Source organism: Staurois parvus, unplaced genomic scaffold (genome assembly GCF_062004578.1).
Source record: "Staurois parvus isolate SC_StPar_1 unplaced genomic scaffold, SC_StPar_1.0 ptg000104l, whole genome shotgun sequence".
NCBI classification, from domain to species: domain Eukaryota; kingdom Metazoa; phylum Chordata; class Amphibia; order Anura; family Ranidae; genus Staurois; species Staurois parvus.
In genome coordinates, this window is record NW_028317900.1 from 9,413,620 (window position 1) to 9,439,478 (window position 25,859).

Sequence of the window (25,859 nt, forward strand, 5' to 3'; positions counted from 1 at the left end):
TGCATATAGAGACTGATTGTACTGTTGTGGGTTTAGTAACACTTTACATTGGGAATGCAAGGGGAACTTGTCAGGGATGTCCCTTGTCCTTGTTAATTATCTCTATTGCAATTGAGATGGTGGCAATTGTCATCTGTGACATTAAGGGTGACTTATGTGGCTCTTGGGAGCAAAAGTGCCTTCTCTTTGCAGATGACATGCTGCTTTTTGTAACTTCCCCTCATACCTCTATTGCCAACATTCTTCAGACACTGTGCAAGAATCTTTTCTGTTCTGTGACAGGATGGAGCATTACCATATTTAGGGAATAGTCTTCCTGCCTCTTTTATGGTTGATTATCCCCGTTGTATCAATGTTTAGGGGACCTTCTCTCCAGATGGATTCTATTTTACCTATGATGGCTTAATAAAATACATGTGGTCAATAAAATACATGTGGTCAATAAAATACATGTGGTCAATAAAAAACATGCGTTTTACTGCTAGTTTATACTGCTTAAATGCAATTGTTTTTATCCTTAGCGGTGTCCATTAATAGGATAGATCTACTACACTTCCAATCAAATGTTCCTAGTTTCATTTGGGGTGTGAAGGAGCTAGGCTAGAAAATACCACTCTATTTGCATGTAAGCAGCTGTCAACGTTCCCAACTTCTAGAATTATTATACAGTGGCACAACTAACACAACTTTTGGTCATATACTCTAGGCTTGAAAAAGTTATCTGGGTATATTTTTATTATTATTATACAGGATTTATATAGCGCTAACAGTTTGCTCAGCGCTTTACAATATATATTTGGCGAGGCAAGCTATTTGCTCCTTCCCTATTGATTACTTAGTCTGCTGCATATCTAAAGACAGGCCATCGATTATTACACTGATACAGTCTCAATCATTTGCGCTCTGGGACTGCTTGAAAAATAATGCCTCCCCTTGCTCATTTGTTTAACAATCCAAAATTCCAACTGGGTATGAACATCAGGAAGTTTAAAAGGCAGACTGACAAGAATCTTTATGGAATTGGCCAGTTCTTCACCCACAGAAGACCCTTCACTATTTGCCACTATTTCACTGTTTGCCAATGCACAACTAACCTTGAGATGCCCCAGGCTGAATGGTTTTGTTTTTATCAAATTTCTCATTTTTTATATTACCTTTGTCCCCACTCACCCGACCCTCACTCCTTGACAGCCTATGAAAAATTGTTTACTAAGGTTCAGGGTTCAAGGGGCAGTATCTCTATGATATATGAGCTGTTACTCATCTCCCCCCAAAAGCAGTTATATATGCTAGCCTTGGAAAGAGACCTTGCTTTCGACCTTGAACCAGAATCCTGGAACTCCCTACTACAAGACTCCTTCAGGAGGATTTTGAATATCTCCTTGATGTAGGCCAATCTCAAGGTCCTGACTAGATGGTACTTGGTCACCTTACGCCTTGCTAGGATGTACCCGAATACCTCTCCGGATTGTTTTAGAGGAAACTCAGTATGGGGCTGTATCCTTCATACATGGTGGGATTGCCCAAAAATCAGGGGATTTTGTAACAGGGTCTTTTCCTTGCTCCATTGAGTGTCCAGTCTCTCTGTCTTACAACAACCTCAAATAGCATTGTTGAATGAATTCCCACTGGGATTCCCCTTTTCCGCTCGACAGCTGGTCTTTTTCATTCTTTTAGCTGCTAAAATTACAGTCGCAGGAGCATGGAAAACACTTTCAGTTTCTCTGAAATGCATAAAAGATAAGATTTCCTGGATTATGAACCATGAGAAAATAGTGAGTATTGTCAATGATAAGCAACACCAATTTGAACAAATATGGAAACTGTGGGCTACCTATGTGAACATACCAATTACTACCTATCAGGCAACTATTTAATCTCTCCAGCAAGGGCCCTAGGTCTCTTCTTTGCTCCCCCTTCCCCATTATTTTCCCTTTCATTTCTTTGATACTTGTCTCCATCTATTGGTTATCTCTGAACTTGTAAGGATATTGTGCAGCTGACTATAAAAACATTGGAGTTTTTCTTTTGGGTATAGACTGTACGTTCTAGGACACCTACTCATCAGTGCGCTGAACTACTCTATTTTTACAACCCATGGCAATTGTATAATATATTGTACCAGTTTGCTGTACCTCACGCTGTTCAGTGGAAGTCAGATATTCATTTATGTGTGATGTGGGGCCTTGGGTCCTTTCTTGAGCTCAGTGTTTGTTTTGAAGAACGATGTACCTGTTTTTTTTACTTGCATCTGCTATAATAAAAACGTATTGAACAAAAATATCAGCTCTGCTCAGTGCGTTTGTTTTCTACCTAATAGTGTATGGTGTTTCTTTGGCTGCAAAGATTGTACTGAGTAAATCTCAGTTGATGATACATCTCAGACAGTGGAATTATATAGTATACAATATGTGTTTATATTTCGTAACACCAATAGTCATTTTTTTTACACATTTCTTGAATGAGCAATGCTGTATTTATTTATTTTTTGTATTTTTTTATTTTATTTATCTTTCTTGTATTGTTGATATTATGTGGTTACTGCTGTTTTTTGTAATTTTTTTCATATATTGGTACACTGTGACAACTTAAATAGCAACTTTTCACAATTTTTGTTTGTAAGAAATGTCTAGAGAAGTGTCTTAATTTTTATTAGGGTTAGTATGGTGTTTGCTTTCTGTTTGTGCCTAGTACTTCTTTCCTGAAAACTGAGGCATGCTGGGAGTAAGAAGGGTTATACCAGGCTAGTACTTTTTTTTCAGCTTCTAAATCGTAACAGTACATACCTAATAACAATATTTCTACTATATGTTTCCCCACCACTGCACAAGAACGGATTATTTTTACTAGCATTCACTTCTGTTGCTTGGTGGGATGGTAACAATGAATTGTATAGTAATTTTATGAAAATACTATTCTTGCAAAATGTTGCATTTTTATTATGGTTTATTGTAATTAGTAAGCAAGTTAATTACTGGTGTTATAACGGCACTTGATAATAAGGATTATTTGTACAAAGAGCCCTTACCCTTGAAGGCTATATTATCTGCTGTAACAATGCATTTCTAAATTTTCTTATCCTAAATTTTCTTAGTATAGTATTGTCTGGATTGCATGCTGATTTTCTGATTTCTAGCTTTTTATTGGGAGTCCAAATCGCTAAATTAGGACAGCAGAAGAACAGAAACTGTCTCTTTAGTAACCTGTGTTTAAGCTTATGCTGAGCCTTAGGTGCGTGATTCACAACATGACACCTGTGACTCATTCCATGTGCCTTCTATCCTGCTGTTCGCTTTGACGCCTGAAGAGTGGACATTAACCAAAGTGCTTTATTGTTGACTCACATGAAAGAGGGAAGATTATGATGCTGTTTGCAATTAAATTGTCTACGTACTTTGTTTTAAAAATATCCTGCAGCTTTAGTACTTCAGTACTTCCATCAGTCGAATAGATAAATAATCTACATTAGTGACCTAGCTAATATTCTTCAATTTCTTGATATAGGTCGAGTACCAAGAGCAGTGGCTTCAAGTAACCAGCACTTACTTGCTTCTGATGATGTGGTCAGCTGCTGCTTGGACCTAGGAGTGCCCAGCATTTCATTTCGCATTAATGGCCAACCTGTCCAAGGCATGTTTGAAAACTTCAATACTGAAGGATTATTTTTTCCAGTAGTGAGCTTCTCTGCTGGAGTCAAGTGAGTTTTATTTCCAAGGTATTATTTTTTTAGAACCAATAATGCAAATAAAAAAAAAATGTCAATAGGTATAATGTGCAGACATTAAACGCCCCAAATAATCGGGCAAAAGGTTGTCACTTTCTGGGAGTGTCAAATCTTGTCCACCTCTGCCTCTTTCCATACATTCCAATTTGCCAGCAGGGCAGCCAACCATAGTGACTGAAAACTGGTGACAGAAGAGAGCAGAAATGACCAGGAATTGTCTCAGCTTTTTCTGACCAGAATGGCCCAGAAACTGTATAATTGAAAATAATACTACCAAGCTCTCAAATTTGTTTTAGGCAGTTTAAGGGTGTGGTAAGGCATGCCTAAAGTTAAGAATTGAAAAAAGACCCTTAAAATAAACTAGTGAAAGGAGGACCCCCTTTGCCAAGCATGTGATGTGATCACATGCCTGATGAAAGAGTCCGGTGAGGCTGCAAAATGCTGCACTTTACCCCTGTGATGTGAAATATTTGGATGTAATTTTGAAGACCCACCGTGTGCTAGTGAATGTGATATATGCTTCTACTTACCAGTTTCTAGCTGGTAGTTGATACAGCACCTGCTTGTCTCTTGTCTACTCCACGAACGAGTGTAATGGGAATATTGCTTGATGAAGGCTGCTGCAGGGTACTGTACATTGACCTTTAGGTACTTTACATCTGTTAACAGCTTTTTTTTAATTGGTTAAGTGGCATAGTGTAGAAGAGTGTAGAACCTACCGCAACAATACCTCCAGCTCTGCAAATACTTCCAAAATAGTCAGGAGAGTGCACTAATGTGCACATTTTTCTGTGTTAGTTATAACATTTGAACGGAAAATAGTTTACAACTGTGGATAAAACTCAATACTCTCACATAACTGTGGAGAGCAGGCAGCACCCCCTCTATGTTGCTGCAAGGCATGAATGTATCACAGGTCAGGAAAGACTGAAGTATGGTTTTCAAAAAGGGGGTTAAAAAATTGGAAACCTTTTATCTGATTTCTGGCCCTATCTGCTCTATACATATTAAGAAAACAGAGTCTTCCTGTCCCATAACATGTAAAAACAGCAGGAGAGCTCACTATAAATCCAGTGAAATATTGTGAATTCCATAGGGAAACACTGTTGTTTGTAGCAGCTATATGCTATTTGAAATGTAATATTACCTATAGTTGTCTCTCTCTGCCCTGAGGTAACTGATAGCTAAAAATTTATTTCAAGCTATCTCATATTGAAAATGTATACCTTTGTGTTTTAAACATGAATTGTTTATTTTTCTTCCACAGAACATTACCTCAGTGGCAGTGAATTGAGCTTACTGTGTGTGCAAATGAGTGAAAGTAATGTTGTCCCCTATGTTATCTGAACCTTTAAATGCAGCCTAAGGCTCAGTTCACACTGCTATGCCTCCAAAGTCGTGCGGCTTGCTTGCAATTTCCTTGCGACTTGCTTGCGGCTTTTGTGGTTTAACATTGTACTCTAGGGCACTCAAGCTGCACCAAAGTCGCTGAAAAGTAGTGTAGGGATCTTTTTTTTCTTGCTGCAACTTGAGTCGCATAAGTCGCAGTAGTGTGAACTAAGAGTATGATCCAAGATCTCCCAGTATATATCAGAAGAAAAATTGTATTTAATACTAGTTTATTTTAAGGACCTATTTTTTAATTCTTAATTTTAAGCTTTCCTTCCCACACTGTTAAATGGTGGATAAGCCAAATTTGAGAGCTTGGTGCTATTATTTTTAATGGTACAGTTTCAACCAATCCCCTAAAATCCTGCTTGCTGCAATTAATGTACTGTTTCCAACAAACGCATCATCAACAGGGCATATAGGACATGCTTAAATTTTCTCCACGTGATAAATGCATATTTTACCTGCAGAAGTAGATATAGACCTTGAAGCCATTTTTACTGCTGGCATGCTGATAGCAACTAAAATCATGTTTATGTTATTTTATGTATTACATTTTAGGGTTCGCTTTCTTCTTGGTGGCCGCCATGGTGAATTCAAGTTTTTACCTCCTGCTGGCTATGCCCCATGTTATGAAGCCTTGTTACCAAAAGAGAAGATGAGAGTAGAACCTGTGAAAGAGTACAAGAGGGATTGTGAAGGTGTTCGAGATTTGTTGGGCACAACACACTTTCTTTCACAAGCCTCATTCATCCCATGTCCTATTGATACCAGCCAGGTATAACATTTTATTGTTTCTTTCACAAGCAGGTTTACTCATCAGGTTAAAGGTAAAAAGAAACAACAAAAAAAAATCAGTCAAACATTTTTTCTTTGGTTTCGATTTTGGAGGACATTTACCTATACTATCAAAAATAAAATATGTGAAATTTGTTCATGATGGCAGAACATCACAACTTGTAAATGTACAATGCTTCCTAGGGTGAAGTGAAGCTAGATGGGTATCTGGAAACATTCTTTTCGATTGGTTAATCCATTAATTGTTCATCAGCATGTTAATTTTATGTTGTAGACAGTACTTTTATGTAGAAAGTTGTCATTCCTAGTACATAGAAATGTGAACGTTCAGTGCTATCTCTCATGAAATATAATGGACTGTTTATGAGCTGACTATTATGTGTTCAGGGATTCTAGGAGAAATTTGGCATTGAATTTTTACCTAATAATATATATTTATCAAGCTGTTTGTAAATCAGCCTATAATCCCTTTTTGTGGCTGGGCTGTTGGTAAATACACCACTCAATATGTTTATTGTGACAACTTGTCTTTTTTGTAGATTGTTTTACCACCTCACCTTGAGAAGATTCGAGACAAGCTAGCAGAAAATATTCATGAACTATGGGGCATGAACAAAATTGAGCTTGGATGGATTTATGGAAAGGTACCTATATGTTTTTCAATTCCTGTTCATTTACTGTTGTTCTGTAATGTATGAAATGTGCTATTGACATTATTAACTTATAATAAACTCTTCTATTAAGTATGCATGGTACTTTCTGTAATTTAAATTTTTATAAACAGCACATTCTCACATACACTGTACACTCTCAATGTTTTGAAACTGATTACACAGACACATTCAGCTCCATTCTTGCTGAAGCCCTAACAATTTTGATAAGTGTTAGCTCACTTTATACTGTAGCTACTGTACTATAGATTAAATGTGTGTTTTATATATATGTACAGGGACTAATGCTACCAGTTTACTCAGGAATATCTTTCTGTTCTTTACTGTCAATTCCTGGTTATCAGTATATTGTATATGCAGTATCCATTGCAGTCTGTGCTTGTTAAGGTCTCTCATTCTCTGTCCATCTGTCATCAAAGTCATTTTGTGTATGTACATCAATCTATGTCTATCAGTGCCTGTTGTTCTGTGGGTATTGTTGTCAGTCATTCTGCATAAGTATTAGCTTTAGGGAATATAGGCGTAGCCTCCCTGAATTCAAGGGGTGTCAAATAAATGTACCTTTCTTGGGTAAAACTTGAGAAGACTAAAGTGACTGATGCCTTTCCTTGCCCTTCCTTGTCATGTGACCCTGTCCACTGCAGCCATGTATTCACCCTGAGGTAAATGCTAGCCTTCTCCCTGCTGGAGATGAGTCTGCTCCTACCCCATGCAGGAGGGATGCTTCAATTTTGGCACCCAACTTGGGGCTCAATGACAGTAATCACCTTAATTTCTTTAGACAACAACTGTGACTGTGGAGCAGTCATCGTGGCACCGTGGGACCACATGAGCACATTTCACCACAGAGACTATGCCTCTTTATTCAATATCTGTATGTAAGCGCCTACTATGAGATACAGGAAACAGAAAGATTGTTCCCGGGCTTTGTCATTTCCCACAGGAGCGAGAGGGTTAGCTTTGCAAAGGAGGACTTCTAGACTCCAGGTCACTAGGATTTTCCAAATACCTCTTTGACCTTTTCAAATTCACTTGGCCTGTGACCTTGTATATTTCTCTGGTGTTGGAACTTCTCACTTTAAGAAGTAGAAGGAAGAAGCAGAAGAAGTAAGAAGTAAGAAGTAGTAACTGAAAAGGTGTCTGAGCATAATATTATGTGAATATTTTACATTTAAATAAATGATTCTCCAACTGTGTTGTAGGTACGAGATGATAATAAACGCCAGCATCCTTGTTTGGTAGAATTCGCAAAGCTACCAGAAACAGAGAAGAACTACAATCTACAAATGTCAACAGAGACTTTAAAGTAAGTTTTCATCCCTCGTATAGTTATACACTCTGAATTACAATTTAAGGGAACTAATATTGGGTAGCTGCATTAGCAGTTATTTTCATCTATCAGAACTACTAATTTTCCAAATGTATTGCATTCAAAAGCTAGTAGTTGCAGTTCGCAAAATTGTTGTCATCTTGAAATGACAGTGTTAAAACTGAAATACTTGCCTAAAACATATTATTCAGTGTTGGGCTCTCAATAAGACAATGCTTTTTAAATTAAATTCCTGGCGATATAAATTAAAGTATGTATGCATTCAATAAACTTATTTAATGTATGTATATTACTTCTAGTGTGAGTAAATAGATAAAGCATACTACATTGGAATATTGCTTTTAATGCAAGTTAAAAGGAACTTAAAATGTATCAAAGTAGTCTTTGATGCCTGCAGGTTCCTAAGCTAGCATTTAGACTATTCCTGTTCCTTAGTGGCACCTTTTGATCCTAGGGCTAGACTGTACCTAGGGCCTTAATGTCTTGCCAAGCAGAGCTTAAGCCCTTCTGCTCTTCATCTGTTAAATCTCAAAACCTTGGTGGGCAGTAGGGACTGTGGCTTTTGACAATGGCAGCTTACAGGAGGAAGAAGAGAGTACAAAGAGAACCTCAGAAAAGTGACAATACTGTTTCACAGTCCCCTTGCAGGAAAGCTGCAAAGTAAGGTAGGAAATAATGGTACTTCCTTTCTGGCTATACATTTAGGAAAGATTACAAATCAACAGTGTATGGACAGAGTACAAAAAAAATCATACTTTGTACATACCAATTTTAAATATGAACTGAAGATGGGGTTTAACACACATGTAATGTCATAACATATCTATTGTAAAATGCACAGTTTAATATTTGTATGAAATTCAATTTACATACAGTCTACACTTTTCATGGATTACCTATCTGCACCTACTTTTTCTGTAGGTACCTCTTTTGATAATCAGGTTTTATATATATATATATATATATATATATATATATACTGCTCCAAAAAATTAAAGGAACACTTTGAAAACACTTCAGATTTCAATGTGGAAAAATATCATGCTAGGTATGTATACTGATATTGACTGGTTAATATGTTAGGAACATAAGAATGCCCCATCGTTTGATGGAAATTATTAACCTACAGAGGACTGAATTCAAAGACACCCCGAAAAACAAAGTGAAAAAATGATTCAGTAGACTAGTCCATTTTGCTGAAATTTCATTCATTTAAATTTTTTGAGCAGTATATATATATATATATATATATATATATATATATATATATATATATATATATATATATATATATAATTGTATATTGGAATGCCTGCCTTTAAACGTACATGAACTTTAATGGCATCCCAGTCGTATTCCGTAGTGTTCAATATTGAGGTGGCCCACCCTTTGCAGCTATACCAGCTTCAACTCTTCTGGGAAGGCTGTCCATAAGGTTTAGGAGTGTGTATTTGGGAATGTTTGACTATTCTTCCAGAAGTGCATTTGTGAGGTCAGGCACTGATGTTGGACGAGAAGGCCTGGCTAGCAGTCTCCACTCTAATTCATCCCAAAAGGTGTTCTATCAGGTTGAGGTCAGGACTTTGTGCAGGCCAGTCAAGCTCCTCCACCCAAAACTCGCTCATCTATGACTTTATGGACCTTTGTGCACTGGTGCGCAGTTATGGTGGAACAGGAAGGGGTTCATCCCCAAACTGTTCCCACAAAGTTGGGAGCATGAAATTGTCCAAAATGTCTTGGTATGTTGACACCTTAAGAGTACCCTTCACTGGAACTAAGGGGCCAAGCCCAACCCCTGAAAAACAACCCCACACCATAATTCCCCCTGCACCAAACTTTACACTTGGCACGATGCAATCAGGCAAGTACCATTGTCCTGGCAACCACCAAATGCAGACACGTTCATTGGATTGCCAGAGCGGTGTGATTATTCACTCCAAGAACACGTCTCCACTGCTCTAGAACTCAGTGGCAGTGTGATTTACACCACTGCATCCGATGCTTTGCATTGCACTTGGTGAAGTAAGGCTTGGATGTAGCTTCTTGGCCATGGAAACCCATTCCATGAAGTTCTCTATTCACTGTTGTTGTGCTAATATGAAGGCCACATGAAGGTTGGAGGTCTTTAGCTATTGACTCTGCAGACAGTTGGTGACTTCTGTGCACTGTGCCCTTCAGCATCCGTTGACCCCACTCTGTCATTTTACGTGGTCTGCCACTTCGTGACTGAGTTGTTGTTGTTCCCAGTTGCTTCCACTTTGTTATAATACCATTAACAGTTGACCGTGGAATATTTAGTAGCAAGGACATTTAATGGATGGACTTCTTACACAGTTGGCAATCTATCACGGTACCACGCCTGAATTCACTGAGCTCCTAAGAGTGACCCGTTGTTTCAAATATGTTTGTAGAAGCAGTCTGCATGCCTAGGTGCTTGATTTTATACACCTGTGGCCATGGAGGTGATTGGAACAGCTGAATCGAATGATTTGGAGGGGTGTCCCAATACTTTTGCCAATATAGTGTATGTGTGTGTATATATATATATATATATATATATATATATATATATACACACACACATATACACAGTTGTGTTCAAAATAATAGCAGTGTGTTGAAAAAAAGTGAATAAAACTCAAAATCCTTCTAATAGCTTTTATTTGCATGCGCACAAATGCATTGGGAACACTACACATTCTATTCCAAATCAAAACATGAAGAAAAATATATCAAATTTGTGTTGTTCCTCTAAAAAAAAATTGAAGAAAAGTGAATATTAGACTGTTAAAAAAAAAATAGCAGTGTTTGTATTCTTCTTTACAAACTCAAACATTCACTATATGACCTGAAAAATGTTTGAAGATTTTGCTTTCCTTTGAATCACTTAATGAATATTTAGTTGTATAAGCACTGTTTCTGAGAACTGCTGTACATCTGTGTTGCATGGAGTCAAACAACTTCTGGCACCTGTGAACAGGTATTCCAGCCCAGGATGATTGGACTACATTCCACAGTTCTTCTCTATTTCTTGGTTTTGCCTCAGAAACAGCATTTTTGATGTCACCCCACAAGTTTTCTATTAGATTAAGATGCGGGGATTGGGTTGGCCACTCCATAACATCAATCTTGTTGGTCTGGAACCAAGATTTTGCACGTTTACTGGTGTGTTTGGGGTCATTGCCTTGTTAGAACACCCAATTCAAGGGCATTTCCTCTTCAGCATAAGGCAGCATGACCTCTTCAAGTATTCTGATGTATTCAAACTGATCCATGATCCCTGGTATGCGATAAATAGGCCCAACACCGTAGTATGAGAAACATTCCCATATCATGATGCTTGCGCAACTATGCGTCACTGTCTTCACAGTGTACTGTGGCTTGAATTCAGTGTTTGGGGGTCGTCTGACAAACTGTCTCCGGCCACTAGACCCAAAAAGAACAATCTTACTTTCATCAGTCCACAAAATGTTGCGCCATTTCTCTTTAGGCCAGTCAATGTGCTCTTTGGCAAATTGTAACCACTTCAGCACGTGTCTTTTTTTCAACAGTGGGACTTTGCGGGGGCTTCTTGCAGATAGCTTGGCTTCACATAGGCGTCTTCTAATTGTAACAGTACTCACAGGTAATTTTAGACCTTCTTTGATCTTCCTGGAGCTGATTGTTGGCTAAGTCCTTGCCTTTGGCTATTCTATCCATTCGAATGGTAGTTTTTCGCTTTCTTCCACGTCTTTCAGGTTTTGGTTGTCATTTTAACCACTTCCTGTCCGGACACTTTTACCCCCTTCCTGTCCAGGCCAATTTTCAGCTTTCGGCGCTCTCACATTGTGAATGACAATTACTCAGGCATACAACACTGTATCTAAATGAAATTATTATCATTTTTTTCAAACAAATAGAGCTTTAATTTGGTGGTATTTAATCATCACTGGGGTTTTTATTTTTTGCTAGAACATGTTTTTCTTAGTATTTGATACTAAATTTTGCAAATAAATATACTTTCTTCATAAATTTAGGCCAAAATCCATTGTGCTACATTTTGTTGGTAGACATAACCCAAATCAGTGTGTATTATTTAGTCTTTGTGAAAGTTATAGAGTCCACAGACCACGGTATATATATTTGATATATTTGAAAATGTATCAATCCTGATGCACGGACTACCTATATAATTTCTTGGGGCCCTAAAATGCCAGGACAGTACAAATACCCCCCAAACGACCCCTTTTTGGAAAGTAGACAGTCTGAGGTATTTAATGAGAGGCATGGGGAGTTTTTTGAAGTTGTCATTTTTTGCCAATTTTTTAAGGAAATGATTAAAGTAAAAAAAATTCTTTTTTTTTTTCCCACAAAGTTGTCATTTAACAAGTTCTTTCTCTCACACGGCATAGGCATACTTGCAATTACACCCCAAAACACATTCTGCTACTCATCCTGAGTATGGCGATACCACATTTGTAAAACTTTTTCACAGCCTAACCACATAGAAGGGCCCCACATCCAATAAGCACCCTTAGGCGTTCTAGGGGCAAAAATTACACATCTAATTTCTTGACTGTCTATCACAGTTTTGGAGGTCCTGGAGCACCAGGACAATTGAATTACCCACAAAATGACCCCATTTTCGAAAGAAAACACCTCAAAATATGTTTTAAGAGGCATGGGGAGTCCTCTGAAGACTTCATTTTTTGCCACATGTTTTTGGAAAATGTGAAAAGAAAATGAAAATGTATTTTTTTTTACGCAAAGTTGTCAATCTATGAGATATTTCTATTACACAGTATAGGCATACTTAAAATGATACCTCAAAACGCATTCTTTAACTCCTGCTGAATATGGCGATACCAAATGTGTGAGACTTTTTCACAGTCTGGCCACATAGAGGGGTTCCACATCCAATAAGCACCTGTTAGCGTTCTAAGGGCAAAAATTACACATCTAATTTCTTGACTACCTATTGCCGTTTTGGAGGTCCTGGAGCATCAGGGCAATGGAATTATCCACAAAATGACCCCATTTTGGAAAGCAAACACCCCAAGGTATGTTTTAAGAGGCATGCAGAGTCTTCTGAAGACTTCATTTTTTGCCACTAGGTTTTGGAAAATGCGAAAAGAAAATGAAAATGTATTTTTTTCTACACAAAGTTGTCAATCTATGAGATATTTCTAATACACTGCATAGGCATACTTAAAATTACACCCCAAAACACATTCTCTAACTCTCCCTGAATATGGTGATACCAAATGTGTGAGACTTTTTCACAGTCTGGCCACATAGAGGGGTTCCACATCCAATAAGCACCTGTTAGCGTTCTAAGGGCAAAGATCGCACATCTAATTTCTTAACTACCTATTGCTGTTTTGGAGGTCCTGGAGCATCAGGACAATGGAATTATCCACAAAAAGACCCCATTTTGGAAAGCAAACACCCCAAGGTATGTTTTAAGTTCTCCGTCACTCTCATCTGTCATACTCAGAATTTGAAATGCCTTCTCGCTTGTATATGATCTTTTGGCCATATTTTTGAATCTGATCAGGACCCACTGGTATGGCAGTGATCAGGATGGTGTTGCAGTGAGGGACAGATATCTGGCTGCAGTTGGTTCACACTAGTCACTGTTGGGCAAAAATCAGAGATACAGTGAGGTGGCTGGCAATGTTTTGTGAGTGCGTGTAAACTCTGTGCAAAGGCTGAAAATTACTCACAGTTAGCTGTACTGGATCTCTCTCCTCACAGACGATGGCAGTGAACAGGATCCACTGGTGTGGCAGAGATCAGGGACACTTTATGAACAGGCACACTGTAAGGTGATCAGGGACACTGATTGGGCCACTGTATGGTGATCAGGGACACTGCTGGGCCACTGCGGTGATCAGGGACACTGCTGGGCCACTTGTGTGGCGATCAGGGACACTGTGGCGATCAGGGACACTGCTGGACCACTTGTGCGGCGACCATGGACACTGCTGGGCCACTGCGATGATCAGGACACTGCTGGGCCACTTGTGTGGCGATCAGAAACACTGCTGGGCAACTGCGGTGATCAGGGACACTGCGGTGATCAGGGGCACTGCTGGACCACTTGTCCGGCGATCAGGGACACTGCTGGCCACTTGTGTGGTGATCAGGGACACTGCTGGGCCACTTGTGTGGTGATCTGGGCCACTGCGGCAATCAGGGACACTGCGGTGATCAGGGACACTGCTGGACCACTTGTGCAGCAATCGAGGACACTGCGGTGATCAGGGACACTGCTGGGACACTGCGGCGATCAGGGACACTGCTGGGACACTTCTGCGGCGATCAGGGACACTGCTGGGCCACTGCGATGATCAGGACACTGCTGGGCCACTTGTGTGGCAATCAGAAACACTGCTGGACTACTGCGGTGATCAGGGACACTTCGGTGATCAGGGGCACTGCTGGACCACTTATCCGGCGATCAGGGACACTGCTGGGCCACTTGTGTGGTGATCAGGAACACTGCTGGGCCAATGTGGGGATCAGGGACACTGCTGGGCCAATTGTGTGGTGATCAGGAACACTGCTGGGCCAATGCGGTGATCAGGGACACTGCTGGGCCACTTATGTGGTGATCAGGAACACTGCTGGGCCAATGCGGTGATCAGGGACACTGCTGGGCCACTTGTGTGGTGGTAAGGGACACTGCTGGGCCACTGCGGCAATCAGGGCCACTGCGGCGATCAGGGACACTGCTGGACCACTTGTGCGGCAATCAGGGACACTGCGGTGATCAGGGACACTGCTGGGCCACTGCGGTGATCAGGGACACTGCTGGACCACTTGTGCGGCAATCAGGGACAATGCTGGGTTACTTGTGCGGCGATCAGGGACACTGCTGGGCCACTTGTGTGGCGATCAGGGACACTGCTGGGCCACTGCGGCAATCAGGGACACTGCGGCAATCCGGGACACTGCTGGACCACTTGTGCGGCAATCAGGGACACTGTGGCGATCAGGAACACTGCTGGACCACTTGTGCGGCGATCAGGGACACTGCGGTGATCAGGGACACTGCTGGGCCACTGCGGCGATCAGGGACACTGCTGGACCACTTGTGCGGCAATCAGGGACACTGCGGTGATCAGGGACACTGCTGGGCCACTGTGGCAATCAGGGACACTTCTGGGCCACTTGTGTGGCAATCAGGGACACTGCTTGGCCACTGCGGCGATACTGCTGGGCCACTTGTGTGACGATCAGGGACACTGCTTGGCCACTGCGGCGATCAGGGACACTGCTTGGCCACTTGTGTGGCGATCAGGAACACTGTGACGATCAGGGACACTGTGGCGATCAGGAACACTGCTGGGCCACTATGTGGCGATCAGGGACACTGACAATCAGGGACACTGCTGGGCCACTTGTTGGGCGATCAGAGCCACTTGTGGGCGATCAGGGCCACTTGTGGGCGATCAGGGCCACTTGGGGCAATCAGGGCCACTTGGGGCAATCAGGGACACTTGTGGGGGCGATCAGGGCCACTTATGGGCAATCAAAGCCACTTGTTGGGGCAATCAGGGCCACTTATTGGGGTGATCAGGGACACGTGGGGCAATCAGGGCCACTTTAGGGGCGATCAGGTGTCACTGAGGTGGAGGGCAGTTAGCTACAACCTCTTCTTCGATGTTTCTCCTCTCACAGACAACTCCGTGTGAGGAGAAGGAGGCGGAAGCCGCACCATGCGGCTTTTGTTTACACTTAAGCTGTATCCTTATTGGACACAGCTGCTCACATGGTATGGGACCGATTTCATTGGTCCCATACCATGTCACGTAATCCACTGTGTCCGTCGGACTTGGCGATCATCGGGCTCGCGGGTGCACGCTCTAGGAGCCGCGCACGAGCCTCAGATAGAAGGTGCCGTTTAGAGACAGCAACCCGCTCCTGTAGGTGTCCCGTCCTGCCGTTTATAAACAGCGGCCGGACGGGAAGTGGTTAAAGCATTTGCGATCTCTTTAGCTGAGCAGCCTATCATTTTCTGCACTTCTTTATATGTTTTCCCCTCTCCAATCAACTTTTTAATAATTCACGCTGTTCTTCTGAACAATGTCTGGAACAACCCATTTTCCTCAGAATTTCAGAGAGAAGTGCACTGTAACCAGCATGTACAACATTTGCTGCCTTCCTTCCTTAAATAAGGGCAATAATTGCCATCTGTTTTTCAAAGAATGAATGACCTCACTAATAAAACTCCACACTGCTATTATTTTGAACATGCCCCTTTCAATTAGTGATTCAATTACACAGAATCAGCAGCATGCATGTCATGACTGTTGGGTCTGTTGGATTTCTATTACTCTACTGCACCTGCTAGAAAATTATTTGCCATGTAGAAATATCATTTCTACTAAAAACAGTGATTGATCAAGTTAGTGATGTTTGACTGCTATTATTTTGAACACAACTGTATATATATGAGCCTGTCCTTGTGATTAATTTATGTTAATTGATCTTGTATCAATAATACTATGCATTTTATAATTGATATTTTATCGCGTTATATGTGTGTTGACTTAAGCCCCAGCTTTAATTAAGATTTAATATTGTGGTGTAGTAAGTGTAAGTAGCTTTAAGTATATATGCACAACTTGAACCCTGCTCCTTTCCACTCTCCAACTGACCGCCTCTATGACAGAATCTCTCCCCTGTCCTGCCCTGACCTGGCCACTGCTGTCTACAACAGTTTGCTTTCATCCACATTAGACTCACTTACTCTACTAACAACACGAAGCATCAGGCCCCGACCGTTACAACCTTGGCAGACTGACAACACCAGAAATCTTAAACGACATAGTCGTGCGCTGGAACGGTTCTGGCGTAAAACCAAATCTCAGCAAGCATTCACCCTATATAAATCTGCTTTCTTAACATACAATTCCTCCCTCCATGCTACCAAAAAAGCCTACTTTGTCACTCTTAATACTTTGTCATCCAGTCCTTGTCGTCTCTTCTCTACTTTTAACTCTCTACTTTCTCCACCTCCACCCAGTACCTCACTCACTGCTCACGAGATTGCAAATCATTTCAAAAACAAGATTGATGCAATTCGTAGGGGCATCTCCGCTACACAGACATCCATCCCACTTAGCATACCTTACACTAAACCTCCCTCAACACTTTCCTCTTTTGACCTTGCTACTACTGAAGAGGTCACTAAGGTTTTCTCAGAAGCCCATCTCACTACCTACCCCCTGGATCCTGTCCCCTCACAACTACTACGGTCACCTTCTTCTTCCATCCTATGCTCCCTCACTCACATCTTCAATCTATCCCTCTATAACGGTGCCTTCCCCACCCCTCTAAAGCATGCACACATCACTCCCATACTTAAAAAGCCCTCCCTGGACCCCACCAACCTGAACAACTTAAGACCCTTCTTCCTGCTGCCATTTACCTCTAAACTCCTAGAACACTTAGTCTACAATCGCCTGAGCTCCCACCTCACTGACAACAACCTTCTTGACCCTTTTCAGTCTGGCTTTCACTCACTACACTCCACTGAAACTGCCCTACTAAAACTCACTAATCTACTAACTGCTAAAACCAATGGCCACCACTCTCTTGGCCTCCGAGACTCTGCTCTCTCCTGGTTCTCTTCCTACCTATCGCAGCGCTTTTTCCGCGTTACCTATAACGTTGCCTCCTCCTCTTCACTCCCTCTTTCTGTAGGGGTCCCTCAAGGTTCTGTCCTTGGACCCCTACTATTCTCCATCTACACCTCCTCCCTTGGTCACTTGATAAACTCCCATGGCTTTTAATATCATCTCTATGCTGATGACACACAAATCTATCTTTCTACCCCTCACCCCTTCAGTCTCCTCTCGCATTACTAACCTACTAAGCGACATATTGGCATGGATGTCACTCCACTTCCTCAAACTCAATCTTTCCAAAACTGAGCTGTTAGTATTCCCTCCAGCCCGTTCCCCCTCCCCTGACTTCTCCATTAAGATCAATAACACAGTCATCAGTCCCTTCCCTCATGCAGGGTACTAGGTGAAATCCTAGACTCCCATCTGTCCTTTCAGTCCCAAATTCAACTGTTCTGTATCAGCCACCCCTCTCTGCCAATCCTTCCACTGGCTTCCCATTGCCCAATGGATAAAATTCAAAACATTAACAATAACATATAAAGCATTTTATAACTCTGCCCCAAAATACATCACCGATCTTGTCTCCAAATATCATCCAAACCGTACTCTCTGCTCCTCGCACGACCTCCTGCTCTCTAGCTCCCTTGGCTCCTCCTCCCATGCTCGTCTCCAGGACTTCTCCAGAGCTTCCCCCATCCTCTGGAACTCTCTACCCCAAGTTATCAGACTATCGCCTACTCTGCTCTCTGAAAACCTATCTCTTCAGGGAAGCCTATCCTGCCCTCAGCTAATAACGGAATCTTCTACTCTTCCAAACAGTCCATCCCCCACAGTTACTACCTTTTGTACCACTAGCCCCTCCCTCCTAGATTGTAAGCTCCTATCCCTCTTGTATTGAACTGTATTGTTGCTGTATTGTCTCCCGTTATATTGTAAAGTGCTGAGCAAACTGTTGGCGCTATATAAATCCTGTATAATAATAGTAATAATAATAATATGCAGGGGGGTTATCAACATATTACGTTAAACAATCAAGGACATCTAACATCCCCAGGGTAATACACGACTTAACTGTGTGTTATTTATATAATTACAGATTCTAGGAATGATAATTTTGAAATTTCCATTGTACTATTGTATGTACATTTTATTTGCAATACTTCTTTACCAGTATTCCTTCTTTTCCTTTACAGAACTTTACTTGCTTTGGGATGTCTCATTGTCCACTCAAATCAAACAGCTGAAGAAAACCTTAAGAAAGTAAAACTCCCAAAAAAGTATGTGACTGAAACTTGTATCTTGTTTTTTTATTCAGTAATATCTTTCAATAAGTTTTATTTCAATACATAGATAAACAATATATAATTTAACAAAACACATACAATCCAAATAATTTCTTTACCCCTATCAGCCACTATCATGTCCAAGTAATTCTTTCCATTTCTTTCCTACCCTGTTTATACATCTAAGTCTAAACCCTATGTTCTCTCTTCACTTTTTGACTGTTCATTTATTCAGTTTAATTCTCCAACTCTACTACCGGGGCACCCATCACTTCAAGGTATTTTTCAGATGTCTTAAAATCATACCACTTACTCCAGTCCTTTAAAAAATTTTCCATTCTATCTTCATCTATATGGTATAGCTCCTCCATCTTGTTTATATACTCGATCCTGTCTATCCAGTCCCTCATTGTTGGAGGATCCTGTGCCTGCCAAAATTTGGGGAGTAAACCTTTTGCAGAGCGGATTAGATGGTATAATATACTATTTTTATATTGTTTCACTGACATCTCTGACTTATAGAATAAGCATACCCACGGGTCCTTTTGAATAGTTATCCCATGATCTCCTGTATATATTGAATTATGTCTTGCCAAAACCCCTGCATTTTTGAACACTTCCACCATTTGTGAGCCATTGTCCCCCTTTCCCCACATCTGCTGATCCTGGTAAATATATTAGGAGCATTTGAAACTTATGAATGATTTTTGGGACTATCACCATCTTAACCAGATTAATACGAGACCCGCCCTATTGAGAGTCTTCTCAACTCATCTTTAATTCCATTAATTAATGGGATATAGTTAATTTGATATACGTTCTTTATTGAGGGGGTTAACTTTTTTCCCAGGTAGCTTAATTCCTCTCCCTCCATGTAAATGGAAAGTCTTTCTGCAGGGTCTGCATCTCTACTTTTGAAATGTTAATATTTAAGATCTCAGATTTTGAAGGGTTTATTTTCAAGTTTAATATAAACAGTGTCGTTCACCGTGAATATTAACCAAATGCCCAATGTTCAATAAAAATGTTGCTTATTCAGTTTGAATTCATGCACCCTAATAGAATCTTCATATAGTCCACCAGTTCTTAGTGCTCCATCAATTCTCTATGTTCATCAAACCAATACGTCCTCTTCTATTCAAAGAAAATAAACTAAACATAGTGCATTATCCTTAAACGCAAATGATATTGGTGCATGTACTTCAAAATCAGTGTCACAGTGATCACATGTACATTCAGCGATAAAATTCCTACCCTTGCCCAAAATAAGTGAACAATTGCTTGTGTATTCCACACTTCTCTATACACTATAAATATGTGCCACGCCACCCTTCAACTAGTGGTCATACAGTGCAATCAATCGTGTGCCACCTGTCAATCGATACACCTTACCAAATTAACAGGTTGTGCAGGCTTGATAAAACCAACAAAATATCGTGCTCCAGGATCCTGCTGCCACTGCGAGGTCAGCTATTCTTCATATATTGTGAATCTGTGCCACGCCAAACATAAATAAGTGGTAAAATATCACTCTGTGGTCTGAATAATATGGCACCTGTCAACCCATATACCTTACCAGACTGACATGTAATTCAAGCTTAACTCAGACCAGATTCAAGCTCCAGGCTCTTGCTACCAGTACATCAAATCAGCAATGCAATTGCCCAAAAAAAAAGTACAAGATCATCGTTCAAAGCCTTTTTAAAAGTTGTATGAATCTTTGTTATATGAGTGAAACCGATTTTGCAAACATTTCTGCCATCTGGGTTTTTGTAGGAATTTAAGATGTGGCTCCCTGTTCCATCACATTTTGCTCTGTTACATTATCAGTATTTATAGAATAATTGGTCACGTTTCCAATTATTTTTTCCTGAATCGTCATATATATTTCTTAATTGTACTCATATTTGCCTTCGATTGCAGATTTTTTACCCCTCCTCCCTTGGCGGATCTGCTCCTCATATTGAATAAATGTATCTGCTGGTTATCTTCACACAAACGATATTATCACACCTGTGTGAGACCCCTCCTCCTAGATGTTCTCTGTCATATGAACAGTCCTGTATAACTTTAAGAAAATATATTAGCACACTTCCTTAGCCTCTGAGATCACTCAGCACCTTCGTCTTCTGCCCGCCTAGTCCCTCCTCTCAAGTATCCATTAACTTATAATACAGACGAAACAATATTGGCATAATCATTCAGCCGTTGCCCATGGCAACTCACCATCACCATCTGAACCTGGTACACTGGCTCCTTGTGGGGTGATCTGGATGGGGTATCAGTCAGTCCAGAAGATCCAGAGTGTCCTGTGCTTGCATGTGTCTCAGGGTCTCATGCTCTCTCCAGTGTGGTTTTAATCTGCGATCCCTCCTGGGATTCCTCCAGGGTCGGTCCTCCTTGGGGAGTCCTCCTTCCTCCTCACTTTACACTCCTCCACATACTGCCGACAGGCACTGATCCCGCCAGGAGCTCCAGGGAGCAGGTGCCCTCCCCTCCACTGCACCACTTCCCGAGGCAGGCTCCCCATTTCCACCGACCGCCTCTCGCCCTCCACACCCAGCTCAGGTGTCCCTCTCAGCCCCAGCGCGGACCGAGGAGCAGGAGCAGCACCGGTGTCCCGGGCAGGTCTGACCACTCAGGAGAGCTCAGGAGAGCAGGACTGAGGAGGACCGGACATGCTACAGGAGCAGAAGCAGAGCAGCGAGCACCGCAGGCACTCCGACAGCTCCGACCGTCAGGATCCAGGCATGCTCCGGGTGTGGGGTCGAGCGGTTTTTAGGCAGCCTCCATAGAGCCTGTGTCTGGAGCTCCTTCACATCACGGGCTCACAGCGCCATATTCAGGCCCCTCCCCCTGCCAATGGGCCTAAAACATTTCTCTTAAGCTGTTCTTATTAAAGCCTTGGTTTAGGGCCCATTTTGACATAATTCATCACATTTTTAAAACACACTGTTAAGGTTCTCCTGCACTTTATTCAACTTATGCAACATTCTCTGATATTAAACAAAAAGAGAAAAACAGGGAAGGGCTCACCTTGAGCAGTTAATTCTCTAATGATTAAAATATTAAAATTTTGAATGTCAAAGAGTGGTACGACTGGAATAGGTTGCTGTGAGATGATTCCTAGGATTTCTTCCCATAATATCTGGACAGATGCAACTTCCATTTCTGAACTTAAGACATTGGCTTGTGCCCCAGTTCTTTGGTGGTTACAATACCCTAAAGGTTGGTGGGAGCCCCAAGAGCATGGCCTTACATGATGTGATAGGATGAGCGACCTGTCATGGAATGCATTGTATTTCCTGTCCATTTCGGCCAAGTAGTGGGTCCATCTCTTCCATTTCCCATGAACTAAAACTCTCAGCAGTTATGTCAGGGTATGGTTGAATCTCTTGCATGCCCTATTGCCCTGCTGATGGTACAAGTTAGTATGAGTGTTCTTGAGTCCTGGAGATTGCCACCACTCCTGAAAGAAATCACTTTCAAAGCAGGTTCCCTGATCCAATTATATTTTCTGCAACAAGCTGTAAGGGAGGCAGAAATGCTTTCCCTCCATTTGGGTGGCAGTCATGCTCTGATCATGAGACAGTGCTGATATCACAATTTTTTTTAAAGTGGTCCACCATTACAAGCACATATTGGTAACCATCTTTTGATGTGTTGAGAGAGCTGATGGATAGTGCTTCCAGCAATGTTGATGTGTGCCAGGTCAGAGGTGACACATGGGCCTCAGCCCTCTTTACAGCTTAACAAAGCACAAAAGTGTCAATAAACATGTTCTATCAACTGGAACAAACCCACACTCATGGCTTTTCACCTAAATGAGGAAAATATCTGGAATCTCAATGTCTCATTCCCACGTGGATTCTCTCTTCCATGGAGAAGGCTTGAGCCCTTAACAACATGACCTGTCAGATCAGCAACAAGTCAAGGGTCAACATCATTCTGCAGTACAGTATACTGTCTCTTAAGGCAAGGCAAGGCCTGTCATTTGGTTTCTGGCAAGCACTTCAATCTATCTCTGGAACTAGGCCGCCAACGTAACCGGAGTGCCTGAAATAAGGGGAGCCAGCACTCTACCTTCTCTATAGGTCTTTGCTCAGTAATAATATGCTAGTAAATGGACAGTTTTCCCAAAGTCTGCTCTTAGGTCTCCCTCCAGTCAAGTCTGGGATTGTTTCCTTTTTCAGCATCTTAATCCATACCTGTATGGGGCCTCTGCTGCCTGGTTGTTCTTTTTGAGATGATAATGGAAGGAGAATTCAAACATTGCCAGATAAGCCATCCATTGTTGTTCTAGAGTTTAGCCGTTAGGAGATGTACCAGTGAATTGTTATTGTTATCCGTCCGGACATCGAACTTGACCTCTATTGAGAACTGTGTTAATTGTTGACTACCAACACTACACCCTACAACCCCAGCTTAAAAGAGCTGTAGTTCACAGAGTTCTCCTAACAACTGATATACTGATGGTCAGAGGCCTCCAGATGCTCCCACACAGCTCCATGCAGCCAAATGTTCATGATGTATGGAAACCCTCATCTGTATTCCATGCTGGTTTGATGATTGAAATAGTGCTGTAATTGGGCAATCCTTGTCGATCTACAGTCCTGTCCATTTCTGAGGAGCAAATTGGTGCCAGGTCACTCTATGGAAAGTGGTACAGTGGAGATTTCTATACAAGTCATGCTCAGTTTCCATAGCGACTACTGCCTCATCCAACGCAAGCCCCCTGAGAGTACCTTTTGCTCCCTGGCTCCTAGCCCTCTTCTCTACTAGAGGTCAACTCTGGGACATCAATTAAGCCTGAAGGGGGCTTGTAGCACCTCAACTCTCCTGGAAACAGATTGTCACTCTGAAACAAGGTCACATTGCAAGGTTTGCGCAGCTCTGCCTAACATACCTGTTGACAGGATGGGGATCACCTACTTTTCCATGGTTATGACATCCTCCAAACTCTGGGTTACAGACAAAGTCCCATATTCACCACCATCTTGGGAGCCCAGCAGATTCCCTGTGATGTCTTTAGGTAGTATGTGGCAGGGTGCGGGATCAACAGCAAGCCCCCGGTCTGCTCTACTTCATGGATTTATCCTTTACCATTCTGAAGGTGAGGGTTTTGTACCCCTTTTATAGGGAAGAATGGCAGTACAGAAGTAGTCAACAACATCTGGTGCAGTGGGCCCAGAGGTCATCTCTGCTTAGATCCAAAAGCATCCCAGGCATGCAGGCCAAATAATTCCAGTAGTGCCCCTCAAAGAGTAAACTTGGTCCTCAACTGTAAGACAGTAACCTGTGTATAATCCAGCCTCATGTGTTACCTTCAGATACCATATTTAGTATGTGACCTCACAAATAGTGTCTCTCTCTCTCTCTCTCTCTCTCTCTCTCTCTCTCTCTCTCTTTTACAGTCCTGCCAGAGGGGTAGCTCCTCCCCCTTGAAACCAAATCTATCCAATAGGGCTCCAAAATAATCTTTGCGGGCCATTTGTGTAATTGGGACACAGTCAAGTTAACTTTTCTGTTACGTAGTTGGGCTTCCTCAAGCTCAGTCTGTCCAAAGACACAAATCCATACCTGAGAGTAGCCCCCCCACTAGATTCCCCTAAATCATATAGTTGGGAGTTTCTCAAATTTGGCTGCAAAGATAGAAATTCATGTTAATACTGTCTAGAGTGCCACCTCCTAATTTTAAGCATTCTTTGAGATATAGAAGCACTACACTGTAACATCTGGGTGTAAGTGAATTATTTGTAATGTAATTCTTCCTTTTAGAGTTATATTTATCAATATAGTGTATAGCTAATATGGTCAAGTCTGTTAGATGACTTCTGCATTGTGTTTTATGAACTTGATGAAAATCAAGTAGATGATTAGAAAAAATTAAACAAAATACACTTTTTTGGGCTTGCAGAAGATCACTCACACACATATACAGATAAATTCTTCTTAGAAACATGATAATACTGTTTTTCATGTTGATATTTTAGATTTTATTGTTGCATTATGTATGCACTGTATACAGGTGAAAATCGAAAAATTTGAATATCGTGCAAAAGTTCATTTATTTCAGTAATGCAACTTAAAAGGTGAAACTAATATATGAGATAGACTCATTACATGCAAAGCAAGATAGTTCAAGCTGTGATTTGTCTTAATTGTGATGATTATGGCTTACAGCTCGTGAAAACCCCAAATCCACAATCTCAGAAAATTAGAATATTGTGAAAAGGTACAATATTCTCGGCTCAAAGTGTCCCACTCTAATCAGCTAATTAAGCCATAACACCTGCAAAGGGTTCCTGAGCCTTTAAATGGTCTCTCAGTCTGGTTCAGTAGGAATCACAATCATGGGAAAGACTGCTGACCTGACAGTTGTGCAGAAAATCATCATTGACACCCTCCATAAGGAGGGAAAGCCTCAAATGGTAATTGCAAAAGAAGTTGGATGTTTCCAAAGTGCTGTATCAAAGCACATTAACAGAATGTTATGTGGAAGGGAAAAGTGTGGAAGAAAAAGGTGCACAAGCAGCAGGGATGACCGCAGCCTGGAAAGGATTGTGAACTTTTGCACGATATTCTAATTTTTCGAGTTTCACCTGTATATTATGTGTTTCCTTTTTGATTATTCACTACTTATATAAAGTGGGGTTTTTAGTTGGTTAGCACTGCACCTGATCTTGTTGTTTCTGATTGAGTGGAATGGTATATTCCTATGATGTTGGCAGCTAGTAAATAGATGTTTTTTAGAATTTTGTGGATCAAGTTATTCACATGTGTAATTGTGATTGAATTTTGTGACAATGTTTTCACCATAAGGTCTGTTTGTTTTCTTTTGATGGTTATTTACACAATGTTATAAACACCCTGGAAATGGCACAATATTTTGGTACAGCCACTGCCAAAAATGTCAATATCTATTAAAACCTGTAACCATCAGCTGCCCATGTGCTACAGCTGGCAACTGCTAAGCTTGGTGAGGTGGCTCTGAAGGTGTTGATGTGAACTCATGAATATACTGTAAATCACTAGACAATGTTATAT

General features: G+C 41.3%; 1 protein-coding gene across 8 annotated transcripts in view; it reads left to right on the plus strand.

The window, feature by feature from the left end:
- The window catches only part of RYR3 (ryanodine receptor 3), a 954,561-nt gene that overhangs the window by 374,882 nt on the left and 553,820 nt on the right, over positions 1-25,859 (plus strand). For all 8 annotated transcript variants that reach the window (XM_089671311.1, XM_089671312.1, XM_089671314.1 and 5 more), the window contains 5 exons: positions 3,505-3,697; positions 5,675-5,891; positions 6,451-6,555; positions 7,785-7,888; positions 18,723-18,806. In XM_089671311.1, the coding sequence (XP_089527437.1) occupies positions 3,505-3,697; positions 5,675-5,891; positions 6,451-6,555; positions 7,785-7,888; positions 18,723-18,806 (703 nt within the window). The remainder of the gene's footprint in view (positions 1-3,504; positions 3,698-5,674; positions 5,892-6,450; positions 6,556-7,784; positions 7,889-18,722; positions 18,807-25,859) is intronic.